This window comes from Coptis chinensis, unplaced genomic scaffold, assembly GCF_015680905.1.
Source record: "Coptis chinensis isolate HL-2020 unplaced genomic scaffold, ASM1568090v1 utg279_pilon_pilon, whole genome shotgun sequence".
NCBI classification, from domain to species: Eukaryota; Viridiplantae; Streptophyta; class Magnoliopsida; order Ranunculales; family Ranunculaceae; genus Coptis; species Coptis chinensis.
In genome coordinates this window covers 43,276-59,094 of record NW_028238138.1, presented here as the reverse complement: position 1 = coordinate 59,094, position 15,819 = coordinate 43,276, and the positions used below count along the sequence as shown (strand labels likewise).

The following is a 15,819-nucleotide window of genomic DNA, read 5'->3' as shown; positions in this document are numbered from 1 at the left end:
AGGAGACAAATTTCACGTCGTGGGATCTAATTATGCTAAGTGAGGCGTAGTTCTACAGGCGTAGTTCTTGAAAATGGCAACTTTAATTATTTTAAATTTTATTATTTATTTATTAATTAGTTTATATTATTTAAAAAATAAAATTTCCTAATATTTTTATATTATTTTTTAGATTTAAAATTTAAAAAATTATTAGGTTAGACAAAATCATACTACTATCTGAGAAATATAGTTTATATACGGCCTGTTATTATAGTATAAGAGGGAAGGATAATTTGTTACGAGACTAGTCAGAGAGGGAGAGTGACGTGAAGGGTAAAAACAGGAAAAAGGAAGTTTCGTGTGTTTGGGTAAGAAGAAGTGAAGAAGAAAATTGGGGTCCCACAAGTTTATCTATATCTATCTATGATCTATCCATCCATCCATAATAATAATAATTGATGAGAATGAATGAGAAAATATTTCATTAATTAATATAAATAATAATAATAAAGAAATAGAGAAGATCCGACTCTTATTTTATCTATCTATAACTAAGGAAGACGCGCGGTGGTGGTTGTCGAGAATGAGTTCTAGTAGTGGTGCTGCTGCTGGTGGGACGACGCGGACTCGGGTAGGGAAATACGAGATGGGGAAAACGTTGGGGGAAGGCAGCTTCGCAAAGGTTAAATACGCAAAGAATTTGGAAACCAATGACTCCGTTGCCCTTAAGATTCTTGACAAGAACCAGGTCCTCCGTCACAAGATGGTCGAACAGGTTTGCTTTCTTCTAATCTCGATACTTTATCTCGTAATCCCATATTTTAATCATTTCTTTTGAGACAGATCAAAAGAGAAATTTCTACCATGAAGCTCATCAAGCATCCTAATGTTGTCCAGCTCTTTGAGGTATAACTATCATTTTATTATTATTATTATTATTATTATTCCAGAATATTTTTCTTTTGCTATTATTATATCCAAGTTTGGTTGCTGTATCAATTTACTCCGTACCTTATGTTTGGTCTGTATAGGTCCTGGCAAGCAAGACAAAGATATACATTGTGCTTGAGTTTGTTGATGGAGGCGAGCTTTTTGACAAAATAGTAAGACATCGCTTATATGGGACTTGTGTTAATGCATTTTGAGAAATTCTTCACAAGTTGATAATTTTTATATATACTGCTTATCGTGTTTTTATAAATGTGTTTTAGTGACATTGCCTCATAATATCTTTTCTTCTTAAGGTCAACAATGGGAGACTCAAAGAGGATGATGCTAGGAGATATTTCCAGCAGCTTATTAATGCTGTTGATTACTGCCACAGTAGAGGCGTGTTCCACAGAGATTTGAAGGTTGAACCAACTCAGTTTTGAGTTGTTTATTTACATATGCTATAGCAAATTTATTTTTTATGCTAATTATGATGCTGTTATTTACTATTTTTCTACTGCATTACCACCTTCTCTGCAGCCTGAAAATTTACTTTTAGACTCATATGGTGTCCTTAAAGTTTCAGATTTTGGATTGAGTGCGCTCTCCCAGCAAGTTCGGGTAGGTCTTACGTCCCTCTCTTAAATTCTGTTATTCTGTTTGTCATTGCTGCTTTTGTTGTCGTTGTTGTTGATGACGATGATGATGTAGATCATGTGACGTAGTGGTTGTTGTTAACGGAGATGAAGTTTGGGGAGAAAAGAGAAAAAGAGGATACAACCTTATTAGTTTCGGCCTTGTATCAATTCAATATATATATATATATATATATATATATATATATATATATGAAAATAAGAGTTTACAATAATTGAAACTTCCCAAAATTTTCCCTTGAACTCCCAAGTCCCAATGGACCACCCGCTCTTTGCCCCACGGAAGATGTCCCTTAGAACTCTAACAATAGTCGGAGATTTTTTTAAAGAATATGCAGTCTAGTATACTAATGATTATATATTTGTATTTAGGGCTCCAACCAATGGTTCCATTACCTAGAAAAGGTCATATAAATAATCAATCATACTACTTCTAGGGATTTTGTGTCTGGATTAGGTATATGCTAGGTTACATGGACACGACACTTTTGAAAAAAAATGTGTGTCGATACTATGTCGACACAGATACGCGTGTCGACACACCTAAAAACGGCAGACCTAGAAGAGAAGAAGAAAAAATTGAAAACAATAGAAAAATAAATAAAGAAATAAAGAAAGAAAAGAAGAAGTAGAAGAAGATTGGAAGAAGAAGAAGAAGATTGGAAGAAGACTTAGTGGGTTACCTGTTTTAACTTCGTCTCATTTCTTCCTCTTGATTCTTGTGGTGGTTTCGGCTGAGTTCTTGTTGCAGATCTAGGGTTTGTGTTTGAGGTGGGTATTGGGTAATGACAAAAAGTCTAACTAAACATTGGACCTGTTCAAAACTTGGGCTTGCATACAAAACAATTTACTGGGCTTCTCTTACTTGGGGCGTGTTTTATATGTCTAACTAAACATTGCAAATAGGCTTAATTTTTATTGGGCTTCTCTTACATGGGCTGTGTTTTATGTCTAACTAAACATTGCAAATAGGCTTAATTTTTATTGGGCTTTTCTTACATGGGCTGTGTCCCCGTGTCGATCTCCAACATCTCGCAGTATCCGACACCCCGTATCCGTGTCGGACACCGACACACGTGCCCGTGTCAATGTAATCTAGGGTATATGCTGTTAGTTGCTTCAAGATGGGAGGCTCGGAGCTTTATGGTTTTGTCATAAGGAATTGTGACTAACGTATTAAAGTTGCAATATGTTTCTTTCATTTTTTTTTTGGGGTCAAACTATCAGTTTCCCATTTTTCATTTATTTAATTTTTCTCTTATCACGAAAATTTCTAATATTCCATAGCATAACAATATCTGGGTTTGGGTTTTTTTCTGTGTTACACTTGTCTGCTCACATGATCACATCACATTCAAAGGTGCCCTGTTAGAAAAAGCCTTTCAATTTTCAATCTATTGGTAGATAATGATAAACTAAGAGCAAACCTCTTTAATTTACTGTAGGCAGACGGCCTACTTCACACTGCTTGTGGGACACCAAATTATGTTGCTCCAGAGGTATTTTTCTGGTTCTATGCGGTTTAATCATGAATTGGTTTTCACTATTGCATCTTATGACAGTTTGTATTTTTCCTGGGTATTTTTCTTATATTAGGTTCTTAATGATAAAGGTTATGATGGAACAACAGCAGATATATGGTCCTGTGGAGTGATTCTTTTTGTTCTTATGGCTGGCTACTTGCCTTTTGATGAGTCAAATCTAATATCTCTGTACAGAAAGGTGACTACTTAAATATGCTTTCCTTCCCATCTCAATATGAATATTTGATCAGAGAAGTGATGCATGATCTAGTTCACTGAAACTGCAGATCAACAAGGCTGATTTTACGTGTCCTTCATGGTTTTCGTCTAGCGCAAAGAACCTAATTAAGCGCATCCTTGACCCCAATCCTCGTACTGTAAGTTGTCCCCACTCTTGAGAAAGCTTCTTCTGTGCTAGTGGTTTTATAGTTAAATTTCTGACCCCAATCCCAATCTTTGAGCTCGTTTTGTATTGAAATCAGCATCCTAGATTTGATGTGCTTGGCTTTTCTATAATGTTATACCTTTTTATGTTCCCCAGAGAATTACAATCCTGGACATACTAGAAAATGAATGGTTTAAGAAAGGGTACAAGCCACCAGACTTTGAACAAGGAGAAGACGTAAGCCTCGATGATGTTGTTGCTGTATTTAACGACTCAAAGGTATGATCCCTAATTCATATCTTCAACATTCCAAATTTCTGATTAATTGAGCTCTTATGCTTTTTTTTTTTTTGTGGAAATTTTATTGATACTCTGATAACGAATTTTACAAATAATTAGGACAAACGTGTAACAACCTGCGCTGCAAGTCCTTTCTGAATAGCAAATCCTATTATTCTAAAAACAAACTTGTTAGAACCAGCTGTCATAATGTTACTGTCCATAACTTTCTGAAGTCTCGAGGAATTCAACAGACTATTGTTTTAAAAGCCAAAATTATCGAAACTAAACAGAATGAAACAATGCTAGTTGGCCCTGCAAGGTTCCTCATGCTTCTCCATCTTTTCCGTCGTTGCTCTCTGTTGTTTCGCCCATCTCAAAGTCACCATTCCCCAACTCTTAAAGTTTCTTAGTTGTGTTTTTTTTTAAGTGAAAATTTTATTGATACTGATAATGAATTTTACAAATAATTAGGACAAGCGTGCAACAAGCTACGCCGCAAATCCTGTCATTCTAAAAACAAACTCGTTAGAACCAGCTGTTATCACGTTACTGTCCATAACTTTCTGAAGTATCTTGAGGAGCTCAACAGACTGTTTTTTTTTATTCCCTGTGCTCAGTGGTGTTATTGTAACTGTAAGATTCTGTTCACCAGCCACTGGTCAAAACAACAAGCAACATGACCATGACTGTTCCCCTTTGCAATTTATTGAGTTTGTGCTGGTGAACAAAGAAAAACTTGTAATGTATCTCGTCCTTTCTTTTCGAAGACGGAACCTTTAAAAATGGTTGAAGAGTGAACTTGTTATTGGGATCTTTAATTTTAGTGTGACACTCCATTTTGCAGGAATATCTTGTAACAGAGAAGAAAGAAAAACCTGTATCAATGAATGCATTTGAGTTTATTTCTAGATCACAATGCTTCAATCTTGGAAGCTTATTTGAGAAACAAGAGGTATTTATCATTAGGTTACAAAAGATTCCCTGTTATGTGAATTTATTCATTTTTAGTTGCAACGTCGGAGTGTTGAACCTGATTTCTAGTTAGTATACCTTGTCTTTCGCTTACCAAACTTGTCAGTACTTGGGGTTAATCTTAGAAGCCATTGATACCCTAAATTACTTCATGTGATTTGAAATTGTTGTTCAGTTCAGCACTTCAGCATTATTTCCTTCTAGGAACTTGATGTAGCAGGTCTGTCCTGCTTACTACCTCCCCTTTATTCTAACAGAATAGAGAAACAATACTTTCCCTTTGATTTGTATATTTGTGACCTGCAACTGCAAGGTCTCTTATTTTATTATGAAACTTGCAAATTAGGGTGAGTGGGAAAGGACTTATCTCCTAAAATTTTCATTTTTCAGACTGACTAATGAATGCACCTTTGTAATCGTTTGTTTGCACCTTCGAACTATAGGGTCTTGTCAGCCGAGAAACACGTTTTACTTCTCAGCGCCCTGCAAATGAAATAATGTCTAAAATAGAGGAAGCTGCCAAGCCTCTTGGTTTTAATGTGCACAAGAATAATTACAAGGTAAAGCGCTGCATCTTAATATGGTATATTGATAAGGACGCTTCACAAGTTATATGATTAAGCATTTTTAGCAAACTCATTTGATTAACTTGGCAATGCCAACCATATTGCAGATGAAGTTGAAAGGTGACAAGACTGGAAGAAAGGGCCATCTTTCTGTCGCCACAGAGGTACAAAATGATTCCTTGAGCAATAAGAACTCTGTTCTTATCTGTGGGCTGTTTCGTTATTTATTTCGTCTGCTCAGTTGAGTACTAGATGAGTAGAGGCAAAAACAGATCAGAAGTCTACCTAATATAGAAGATTTATTGTTAGAAATGTAGAATTGAGCCTTTTTAAGTTATTGATAGGTGATGCGTTTTTTGTTCAAACTTCAAACCATCATATCGAAGATGCCTTCGTAAGTGAGTATTGCTAGTACGTGACTGCGTACATTGTCTATTTGCTAGTTTCATGAGGCTAGTAAGCTATGATGAATCAGGCTAGTATTGCTAGTAAGCTATGGTGAATTAGACTCTCAGGTTAACTAGAAGAAATTTTCTCTATTTGCTAGTTTCATCAGGCTAAGAAGAACTGTAGGATTTGATATATTTCCACTTTAGGTGTTCGAGGTAGCTCCTTCTCTGCACATGGTTGAACTACGGAAGACTGGAGGCGACACATTGGAATTCCACAAGGCATGTCAATGAAAAATCTATGTTTATACGAGAAAAAGTTCTTTGTTGGAAAATTTTGAGGATTAGGTGTGCTAATTGCTTACTTATTTGTTTGATGAATGACAGTTCTACAGAAACTTCTCATCAGGGTTAAAAGATATTGTCTGGAAAGCTGATGCAATACCCGAGGAGAGGTAAATTTTAGATGCTCATTGAACCGGCTAACAAATTTAAGACAAAAACTCTTTTTCTGATGGTGTTTCTTGTGCAGGTCATAACCAACAGTTCTTCCGAGGGAAAGCCTCTTAGCTATCCCATTTATGTGTCATTTACGTGTAATTTATTTTTGAGATACACATGATACCATGGTGGTCCATGTAAGACATGGATCCAGATAGTGAACCATTCCGAGTGTGAAGGCTCTTTTTTTTTTGATTGGCAATGTGTAAAGGCACTTGAGAGGGCAGAAACACCGTTCTGTTGTTGTTTATTCTTTTGAAAAAGGTGCCACCTAAAAACTGGTGTCTAAGATTGCCTAACAGTGAATAGCAACACGTGAATTTGTAATCTCAGGGAGCCGGCTCCTTTTTTAGGGCCAACTCCCTTTTGCTCAAAAAAAAAAAAAAACACGTGAATTTGTTGGCGTAGTTTCAACTTTTAAGGGGTATGAGAAGTAGCAGGGGAAGATGAAAACAAAAATATGTGTGCTCTCATTGGGTTACATGTCTCATTCCTCATCATTCATTGATTAATGATCCTCTACTTTAGTTTAGAAAAGGAGTGCACCACAATTTTTCGTAATTTTCTCCAAATGTTGTTCCACTTCCACACAAATAATTGCTAAGCAATGCAAGGATGACAATAACGTCCGTCTGTTTTTTGGTAAAGAAAGCCCTCCCACAAGCTTCTGTTATTGAATTTCTCTACCCAATTGTCAAATCCTAGTCTCTATATAATTGATTTGTTAAGCATATTAGTAAGGATGAATTTTTGGCGGGAGTAGTAGTATGTTATTCCTTATTTTTGGGGATATTTAATAGGCAGTGGCAAAACATTTGGAGTAAAGTTGGTTCTCTTAATAAACAAGAAATTTTGTGAGGGTTATTCGGGGAAATTGAAAACTATATATCCTCTACAGAAGTATGGACGTGTATGGTCATGGTTTGTTATGGGCTGAATGAAGTGAGCTCGTGTTATTCAGGTCCACAACAACTTGGCGCCTCTGGCCACTTGTCCTCTTCAATCTTCATTCACAACTACTGATGCCTCTAGAATCTGGATCCCTTGGACCACCAAGTTACACGGCTGGCTTAAAAAGACAGATATAATATAAGTGGTAAAGAAGATGTACATACTTCTCTTGGTTGCCATTTGGTGCTCACGTTGCGCACTTCATCCACCATTCATGGAAGTCCTTAGCTTAAGGACCGTAAGATTGCGGTCCCCCCCTCTTGAATTGACCCGGAGACAGATGGGCTACCGATGTTTCAGTGTTCGTTGTGGAATTGCGGAACCATCAGGAGAACCTGCGCCACTAGGACAGAAAACACTATACAAAGATGGTGTGTTTGAGAAGGTGTTTATGGCTTTATTCGCCCGAAAGATGGATAAATTTGCTTCATCAAGTACTGGTAAAGTTGCAGATGAGAGTAAAAACCTTGGTTTGTTAGACTACGATTACGAGAGCTTCGTAAATGTCTCTAAGAAGGTAATGCAAGGGCGGTCAAGGAAACAACAGCAGCAAGTTGTGCGAGAGGTTCTCTTGTCTATGCTCCCTCCTGGTGCTCCTGCTCAGGTACTACCTCATTTTGTTATTATTTCGTACAAAGTTTCTTATAATTTGGCACGACAGCCTTTTATCATTGTCAACGACTTCATTATCAATGTACCTGATCTAAACGACATTGCAGTTCCGTAAATTGTTTCCACCAACGAAGTGGGCGGCAGAGTTCAATGCGGCACTAACAGTACCATTCTTTCACTGGTTGGTTGGGCCTTCTGAGGTAAATGTCACAAACTTTATGCACCAATTTGTAACAGTTTCTATATTGTGCGCACAAAATGTTTGATTTACGCAGAGTCTGTGGAGTAACAGTTATTTCGTATTAATCCTGGATTACGGATTCAAATGCTTAATTATGTTGCCATCCTTTTATTCCCACTTTAACTGTTTTCCTTAATTGTTTGTGCACTAAATTGTCTACTTCTCGTAAGTAACTTCTGCGGCTCTTGAGCGATTACTCGTGCAGACAAAATAGAGAGAAACCACTCATGGATGGTATAATACTTTATTTCTACGGCACTATTTTGTTATTAGAAGAAATAATAAATTTTGGATCCTATTACTAGATAACTGCAAGTAGTGGGGGCATGAGCGGAGGTGGAGAAGAGAGAGAGAGATGGGTTTGTGGTGGGGAGAGAGAGAGTTAGGTTTGGTTGAGAATGAAAGAGGGAGAGGGAGAGGGAGAGGGAGAGGAAAGGATGGAAATTGAGGACAGACATAAACCTACCAAACTACCTTTTACCCCCCCCACCCTCTAAGCCTAGATCGTTCGATCCGTTTACTTGATTAGTAGTTTCAATCTTCTTAAAGGTTGCATCATCTTGTATGGTTTTGGTAGTGGAACATTCTGCCAAGATCCTATGAACATTTTTCCATCACCAAATTCCCTATCTCATGTTTAATAGCAAGCATGCTATTAACACTATTAGGCAAACAACCACATTTTTGTTCAAAAAACGCTTGATGGTTGAGGAAGACAAATTATACAAGTGTACATCCTAGATAACCAAGTACTACTTGATATCAATTGGTTTTCACATTACTGCATATATGTACTCATAATGAGATATCTCTCAGGTCATAGAAGTGGAGGTGGATGGGATGAAGCAGAAAAGTGGAGTCCACATAAAGAAGTGCAGGTAGGTTATTCTCTCGTGCTTGGTATCTCCACAAAAAATCAGTTCAATTGGATGTGTCTAGTCTTGTCAAAAGAGTGTTAAAATTTTGGACCGTTAGATAAATTTCAAACTTGATTGAACTCAACATTTGGCAGGGGTTAGACGTGTTCAAAGGAGCTGATTTTTTTTTGGAGATGATCTCCATATTGTAGAGATCACATCTCCAGAAAATTAGCTCTTAGTTTATTGTGTAGGTAGGTAAGATTGCATGTCATTTTTGTATGTCATATATATACATGACGTGCAAGCTGTTTTGAAGCTTTCCAAATATATCTAAATTAGGTATTTGGAGAATAGTGGATGTGTTGGACAGTGTGTCAATATGTGCAAGATTCCCACTCAAGATTTCTTCACAAATGAATTTGGACTTCCCCTAACCATGATCCCCAGTAAGTTTCTCTGTTCAGTTCGTTTCTCATACTTAAACCCGGAAATATTTAATTCGTGTGCCCTCTCAAATTGTCATCAAACTTAGAGTATATGTTAGTAGCTTGTTTAAAAATTGAAAGCATCCCAAATGCAGCTCGACAAGCACCAAGTTTAATTAACTACTTGATTTGTTTGCCACGGGCAGCAGACTCTATCCTACCTCATGGCAGAAATTTCTGTTTAGTCATTTGATTACTTTCGCTGCAGATTTTGAAGATATGAGTTGTGATATGGTGTATGGCCAAGTACCTCCCACATTTGAGGAAGATCCCGTGTCCAACCAACCCTGCTATGCAAGCATATGTAAGCCATATATGCATTAAGAAAATATGATATAAAGTTTTTATTTATCTAACTACGGCTTTTTTGTTATAGGCCCTGTCGCCAACCCTGATTCTAGTGTTTGTCCTAAATTACAAGCATGAGAAACATATATGTTTGCATCAGGGAGTGTCAGTAGAAGTGAAGGCGCTGCAAACACTCCGGTCTGTTTACTCTTAACAAGTAAACAAAGACATCTCCTGCCGCACAATAGTGAGAACACACACTTGAGGTTTCTTTCTGATTAACTTGGCAGAATCAAAGTTTTCCCTACATCTTTTTGTTGTAGATATGAGATCCCTTTTCAAATGTAAGAATCATCATGGTTATGTCTAAACTCTTTTGTAATTAAGATTAAAATCCTTTTATTGTTCCCCGTCTCTATATATATAATAAGAAAGTAAGACAAAGTTTATTTTCCCATCTCAGTTCGTTCTTTGATCAGTATAATTGTATAAGACTATGTAAAGTTGTAAACGTAACTCACCGTGCACTGTTTGAAAAACTCATCGAGTGGAACTCTCCCGGTCAACTCGACTCAGTTGGATTTCGATGAGACTCGTTGTCCAAACTCGTTTTACATGACTCACCGAGTTGCCAAGAAAACCCACACTCCACACAATAAAATAAACTTTTTCGTTCACAAAATCAAACTAGAAGAACTTAAACAGAAGACCTCTTACCTCTAAACTAACTATGTGAGCACTTCCAAGTTCCAACCATTTGGACATCAATTTATTGCTGACATTAATGGAAATCGTATTTATTAAAACTCACTAAGAGAACTTCTAATGGAAAAATAACTTGGATATACATGTACATGGGCAATTCCAACTCACCGAGTTGATTCTCAAGTTTTCGATCCAACTCGACTAAATGAAATTTCGAGTTGTACTGAATTTCGAGTTTTTGAACAATGTCACCGTGTCTTGCTTGGTAACCAAGCAAAATTACGTACTAGCATTATTGTAGAGAAAAAAGATGTTTTCTCATTCTGGTGTGAAGGGGGCGACCCGCGCTCCATTTACACCTAGACAAGACGCGACCCGCGCTCATGCATTTGGTGACTTATAGGCTCTTCAGCGCGACTTGTGCTCAATTTTGCCTGATCAAGGGTGCGACCCGCGCTCCACCGTATTTAAGCACGAATTTGCTTTTTTTCAGAAGTTTTTTGAAATAGGATAAATATAGGTTTTTTATGTAGAAACCTAATTTTTCCAAAACAAAGAAAGAGAGAGATTATAAGTGACCAATTCTTTGTGAGTTGAGTGTTCATTCTTTGTGAGTGAATTGAGAGACTTTAATGTCTATTCTCCGGACATCTAGTAAAATTTGGGTGTGGGCGTAGGCAAATTCTTAGAATAGCGATATATATCTCGTCTTGTGGTTTGTTCTTCTTTTTATATTAATTGTTTTACTTTAGATACTTGTTATTTGATATTGAGAAGTGTTGGGATTACTTTGGAGGGTGTTGAAGTCTTGTCTAGTAAGAAAGATCGATCCTTGTGTAGGATTAATCTATTGTAGTGGGTACGTTAGTGTTATATTCACAACATTTATTGAGTTTAAAATTATGCTACATTGAAGGGTTCATCTCACGTCTTTATAGATCGCTCGAGAGCATGTTCAACACGAATTTTGTTTAGCTTTTATTGAGAAACTCATTTATTTGGTCTTTTTTGTCGACTATCTTTTCTTGCACATCATACATAGACGAAGAAAATCCTTAATATTTATTTTGTTGTCTAGATCTGCCTAAGGATCAGCTTACGCCCCCTTTGTACATTGTGCTTGAGACCATGTTCAAAACAACTATTTTTTTTTAGGGTGTTTTCTCGCAAAATCATTACTACAGTATAATCTTCTTTCTTTATTTTATCTCCAATTTAAAGCATGTTTTTATGCACATCATACAGAGAAGATGAAGGTTGTTACGATTGAGAGTGTTTTCTTGCGTATCATACATAGACAAAGGAATCATTATTGAGTCCTAGGGATCATTTACAACTTTGCTACTGGGGGATTATCTTACGTCTTTGTAGATTGTATTTTGTTGGGAAAAATATTATGATGTAAAGTTACGGGAATTCATTTACCTAAGTTTGTATTTGATTTTATGTCTTGTTTCTTCCTTTTAATTGAATCTGATCTTGGACATTGTACGTAGATGCATGCTGAAATCATGAAAGTCGTCACTAATGACTATGAGGCGTCATCTAAAACCGTGCTGCCTGAGGGTCCAGCATTGCTAATATGCTCATGCTGATATTTGGCTGTGGTGACCTTTTGCACCGATAGTGTATTGTGATTTAAAACTTTTCGCACGGTTAGTTTTGTATGGGATCGTTATATTTTAATTATAGAATTTTTTTGATATTGCAAGGTTCAGGGAGACAGGGAGTTAGATTTGATCGAGAAAACATGTCAGGGGATAACAGAGTATATAGCATACGAGACCTTGCAGAACTGTCTTGTTTCCAAGCGAATGAGGTTTGCTGGCTGTCAGTTCCCAAATGCAAAGGTAACACATGCATTAGTGTATGGTGCAGGTTGACTGGAGTGAAGCTGTTCAGAGCTGCTCCACCTGTCTGAGACTCACCGGAACCTCAGTCGAGCTTCCAGTTGGATGCAAACTAGGTAGCAGGAGCTAGTTCGTTAGAGGCCTAGAGGAACTCACTAAACCTGAAGAGTTATTATTGCTATCTTACGTCACAGGGGTATTTTCGTCTTTTCATTCTTGGGGGTGGGATATGTTGGTCTTTTCACTATCGATAAGGATTATCTCGGTGATTATTCCTCCCTCCCATTCTCTTAAATCGAATGAATAAATGTTCTCTCCCCACTCTCCCATTCAAAGGTGTCAAAGGAGTATTTTGATAATGATGAGAGAATTTGGGGGAAATCTGACAATTTATTTATTTATTATTATTATTTTTCTGATAATAGGAGAAATCTGATAATAGAGGAAGGATACTGGAGAAGGAATAATAAAGTTTCAGTATGCTAATTTTTTAAGTTCTTATTATCTTTGCAAGAACGGGACTTCTTCCTATACGGCAGTACGGGTACAAAAATGGAAAGAGACCGGTTCCTCTATAACCGGGTACAGAGATTGATCCACACACACACACATTTCATATCTCGGTGCACACACACACACATTTCGGAGCACACACACAGGTATCGAGGCACACACACACATCTCGGATTCGGTTCAACGACGAGATAACACGGTTACAGAGATAATCTCTGTACCCGGTTGTAGAGATCTCGAGTCCAAATGGAAAACATAGTGTGTCAGCAATTTCTTTTAATTGTTTTTAAATGAAATACTTTTTGATTTTGAGTTGAATTATGTTTATTGATGTTTGGACTAGATATATTACAGGCTGGTAGATTTTAATATATTGAATTGGGCTTTAATGGAAGATTTTTGCTCTTCATCATGGCCAATATTTTGTGTGTTTTGATTTGGATTGTGTTGATAGATTGAGTAGCTACACTAAATTACCAGTATCTATTTGAAAATTGAGGTTCGTAATTATAAAAGTTTTCTATAATAGGCTCAAACTTGGTATATGATGGGCATTAAGACGCCTAATGATACGGACTATCACAATAAGAACAAAATTTTGGGTTTGTATTGTAATTTTATGACGGTTGCAATATATATTGATAAGTCATGAATGCTCAAACAAGAATGATGCACAAACAATAGAAATTCATTTGTGTGTTTTGGAGTTTTGAAAATATTTGTTTGGTTTATAGATTACTATGCACTGTTCGAAACGAATAGTTGGGCGTGAAACTAGGTGGAATCTACTACATAACTCAGAAGAGTAAAATAATCACTTCACCAAGTGGTGTGCTACTAAGAAATTCACTCACGATGAATTTGAGAGAGGAGAATGAGAAAGGTAGTTGGTCCACCGGAATCTGGTAATTATTTATTCGAAATCCTTGTGGCTATATTTTTATTTTTTTCTGGAGGAGCGTGACTATTTTAGGCTTTAGTTGATTGATTTTAATTTTTGTTTGTCTAGGCCTCAAGTAACAAGCAACGTCCGGTTACTACATTGGGTCATAACCCCCCAATGGTTGTTATTTGGCTTGGGTTTGGCCTTATACGCGAAATTTAAAAGACAATGTAAAAATTTAACTCAAACAATCAGGTAAGCATGCTTGTAACACTCAAGGTGTCCTCTTATAGGGGCTTCGAGGAGGTTAATAACTTACCTCTCAAGCCATGCTTACACGCTGCTTGAGGTGGAGTCGACGTTGGTTGGCGCGTGATCTGAAAATAATGCTCAACCGTTCGATCGTTTCCATTACAAAAGCCTACTTAAAAAGCCCACAGTCTGGGTTTTAAAGTTTCAAGCCTAGGTTTCTCTACTTAGACATAAGTAGAATTAATCTAGGCTAGATGATAGTTAATCCGCCATGAGAATATATTTAAACTTTCTCTCATACTAATTATTATATGACTGGAGATACGATAAGTAATCAGGAATAATTAAAAGTCTAACTTTTATATTTGAAACTTGTGTTTAAACGTAAAGATTAGGGTTTTGCAACAAACTCTATGTTAGCATATTAGGTATAAATCAAGGTGGATTCAACTCTCTCTAATTTATTTTTCATGTTCATAAGTTCATATTTAATTGCTTTAGTTTAATTTAGAATAGATTCAAATCAATTTTCATTATATTAGTTTTATTGTTTGTCATGTGTTGAATTAGTTAACATCTAAACAATTAAGAGTGGAACGAATTCTTTACTCTAGTTATATTGCATGATTAATTGAAAGTAGAACTTTGATCATAAACGTAAGAACAATTTAGTTTACTTCTTTCTAGTGTTCTTTAGCATTAACTAGGAATAAACTAATGTTTTTATTATTATCAATGGTAAACATGCAAACTTTTAATTAGGAACCAACAAGAGGAATCAGACGTAAGTTGGGAGACTCAAAGTTCCAAATTAAGATGTTCCTCTTCTAGCCTTCTAGGCATGATTTGGGTCATTATCTTGGAGAATATGAATGTTCTTCTAATTATTGTTTGGGGATCCCAGTTAGTGTTGTTGTGAGCAAATTAAATGCTTAATTTTCAAGCAACACTAATTGTAAGAGCATCTCTAGGTGGAGGTATCAACTGTATATTTGTCTCTACCATTTGAAATTTCGCCAAAAACCATTTCTAGGTGGAGGTAAATATGGAGATACGTATCAACTGTCTAGCTACATCTGTGGAGGCAAATTTGTAGTTTTAGATCAAAGCGACCTGGCGGTGACAATAATGATGGATTTTATTTTTTTATTTTTATTTTTATTTTTTACTTTTTCAATTTGGCTTGACAGTGGGAATGTTGCGTGAGTTATTTTTTTAAAAACTTTTTTCAACGTAGGGCGACATTGGGAGTGTCGCCGGTGGTAATCCCTATTCGAAATTTACAACTGTTATTTCCTCCACCTCGAGTTGGTCAAAATTTGCTGATACTTACCTCAGATTTTGGCCTCAAACTAGGGGTGGGCAATGGGCCGGGTTGGGCTAGCCCGGCCCTAAACATTAAAAAGCCCTTCAAATATTAGGTAGGGTTGGCCCTAAAGTCGGCTATACAATAGGGTCACAAGTCTAAACCTCAAGCCCTTACTCTACCCTAAGCCCTCTTTAAAGGCTTTAGGGAGGCCTATATATTTTCTTTTTTTTTCATGTTTTAAAATTCATTTATATTATAAAATGTACAATAATCTACAAACTCAAAGTCAACCAATCTAGTAATAATCCTGTATAAGTCAAAAATTTAAAATGCACATCCACAATCTAATGAATCAAGTACATGAGAGTTGAATTTGTTCTTCCTTGTACTCAAACCTCACTAAAATTACATTTTAAATTGAAATACATAGACAAATAATTATATTATCATTTGAAAGGAAGAAGTAATAGATATAAAGAAGAAACATAATAGTTTTGGTTAAGGGTCATAGAAGTTGTTAAACTATTTGTAATATCATAAATTATTTCTATAATAGATTCAAACAAATATAATATTACATTTCTTCTAATTTAAAAGTGATTCAAGCTTTGTATATGGAAATGAAAATATTGGCTTTTGAACAAGTGATGGAGAAAGGTTTGAGATTACAATCGAGAGTTCGGA

At 36.3% G+C, this 15,819-nt stretch overlaps 2 protein-coding genes and 1 long non-coding RNA gene across 4 annotated transcripts; all 3 read left to right on the top strand.

Moving 5' to 3' along the window:
- Positions 1-288: 288 nt before the first annotated feature.
- On the top strand, positions 289-6,485 carry CIPK9 (CBL-interacting protein kinase 9). Its single transcript, XM_086587595.1, has 15 exons — positions 289-757; positions 826-888; positions 1,014-1,085; positions 1,227-1,334; positions 1,453-1,533; positions 3,014-3,067; positions 3,165-3,290; positions 3,379-3,468; positions 3,633-3,755; positions 4,603-4,710; positions 5,174-5,290; positions 5,404-5,460; positions 5,893-5,967; positions 6,073-6,140; positions 6,218-6,485. Exons 1-15 carry the CDS (start codon positions 566-568, stop codon positions 6,222-6,224), a joined length of 1,341 nt encoding a protein of 446 aa, XP_086443721.1. The 5' UTR covers positions 289-565; the 3' UTR covers positions 6,225-6,485.
- Positions 6,486-7,204: 719 nt separating this feature from the next.
- On the top strand, positions 7,205-10,080 carry LOC147473304 (beta-carotene isomerase D27). Its single transcript, XM_086587596.1, has 6 exons — positions 7,205-7,741; positions 7,857-7,949; positions 8,807-8,868; positions 9,190-9,296; positions 9,544-9,639; positions 9,712-10,080. Exons 1-6 carry the CDS (start codon positions 7,292-7,294, stop codon positions 9,759-9,761), a joined length of 858 nt encoding a protein of 285 aa, XP_086443722.1. The 5' UTR covers positions 7,205-7,291; the 3' UTR covers positions 9,762-10,080.
- Positions 10,081-11,060: 980 nt separating this feature from the next.
- On the top strand, positions 11,061-13,085 carry LOC147473303 (uncharacterized). Of its 2 annotated transcripts, XR_015210493.1 has the most exons (3): positions 11,061-11,729; positions 11,825-11,935; positions 12,041-13,085. It is a non-coding gene; the product is annotated as an uncharacterized LOC147473303 (long non-coding RNA). The 2 variants fall into 2 exon arrangements; XR_015210492.1 differs by having other exon boundaries at positions 11,825-13,085.
- Positions 13,086-15,819: the final 2,734 nt, after the last annotated feature.

Bases quoted from the DNA above. Each gene is read 5' to 3' on its own strand.
- CIPK9 (XM_086587595.1), top strand. From the start codon at position 566: ATGAGTTCTAGTAGTGGTGCTGCTGCTGGTGGGACGACGCGGACTCGG. The intron at 1,335-1,452 runs GTTGAACCAACT...CCTTCTCTGCAG, and splicing joins TGTTCCACAGAGATTTGAAG to CCTGAAAATTTACTTTTAGA. The intron at 3,469-3,632 runs GTAAGTTGTCCC...TATGTTCCCCAG, and splicing joins TTGACCCCAATCCTCGTACT to AGAATTACAATCCTGGACAT.
- LOC147473304 (XM_086587596.1), top strand. From the start codon at position 7,292: ATGTACATACTTCTCTTGGTTGCCATTTGGTGCTCACGTTGCGCACTT. The intron at 7,742-7,856 runs GTACTACCTCAT...ACGACATTGCAG, and splicing joins CTCCTGGTGCTCCTGCTCAG to TTCCGTAAATTGTTTCCACC. The intron at 7,950-8,806 runs GTAAATGTCACA...GATATCTCTCAG, and splicing joins GGTTGGTTGGGCCTTCTGAG to GTCATAGAAGTGGAGGTGGA.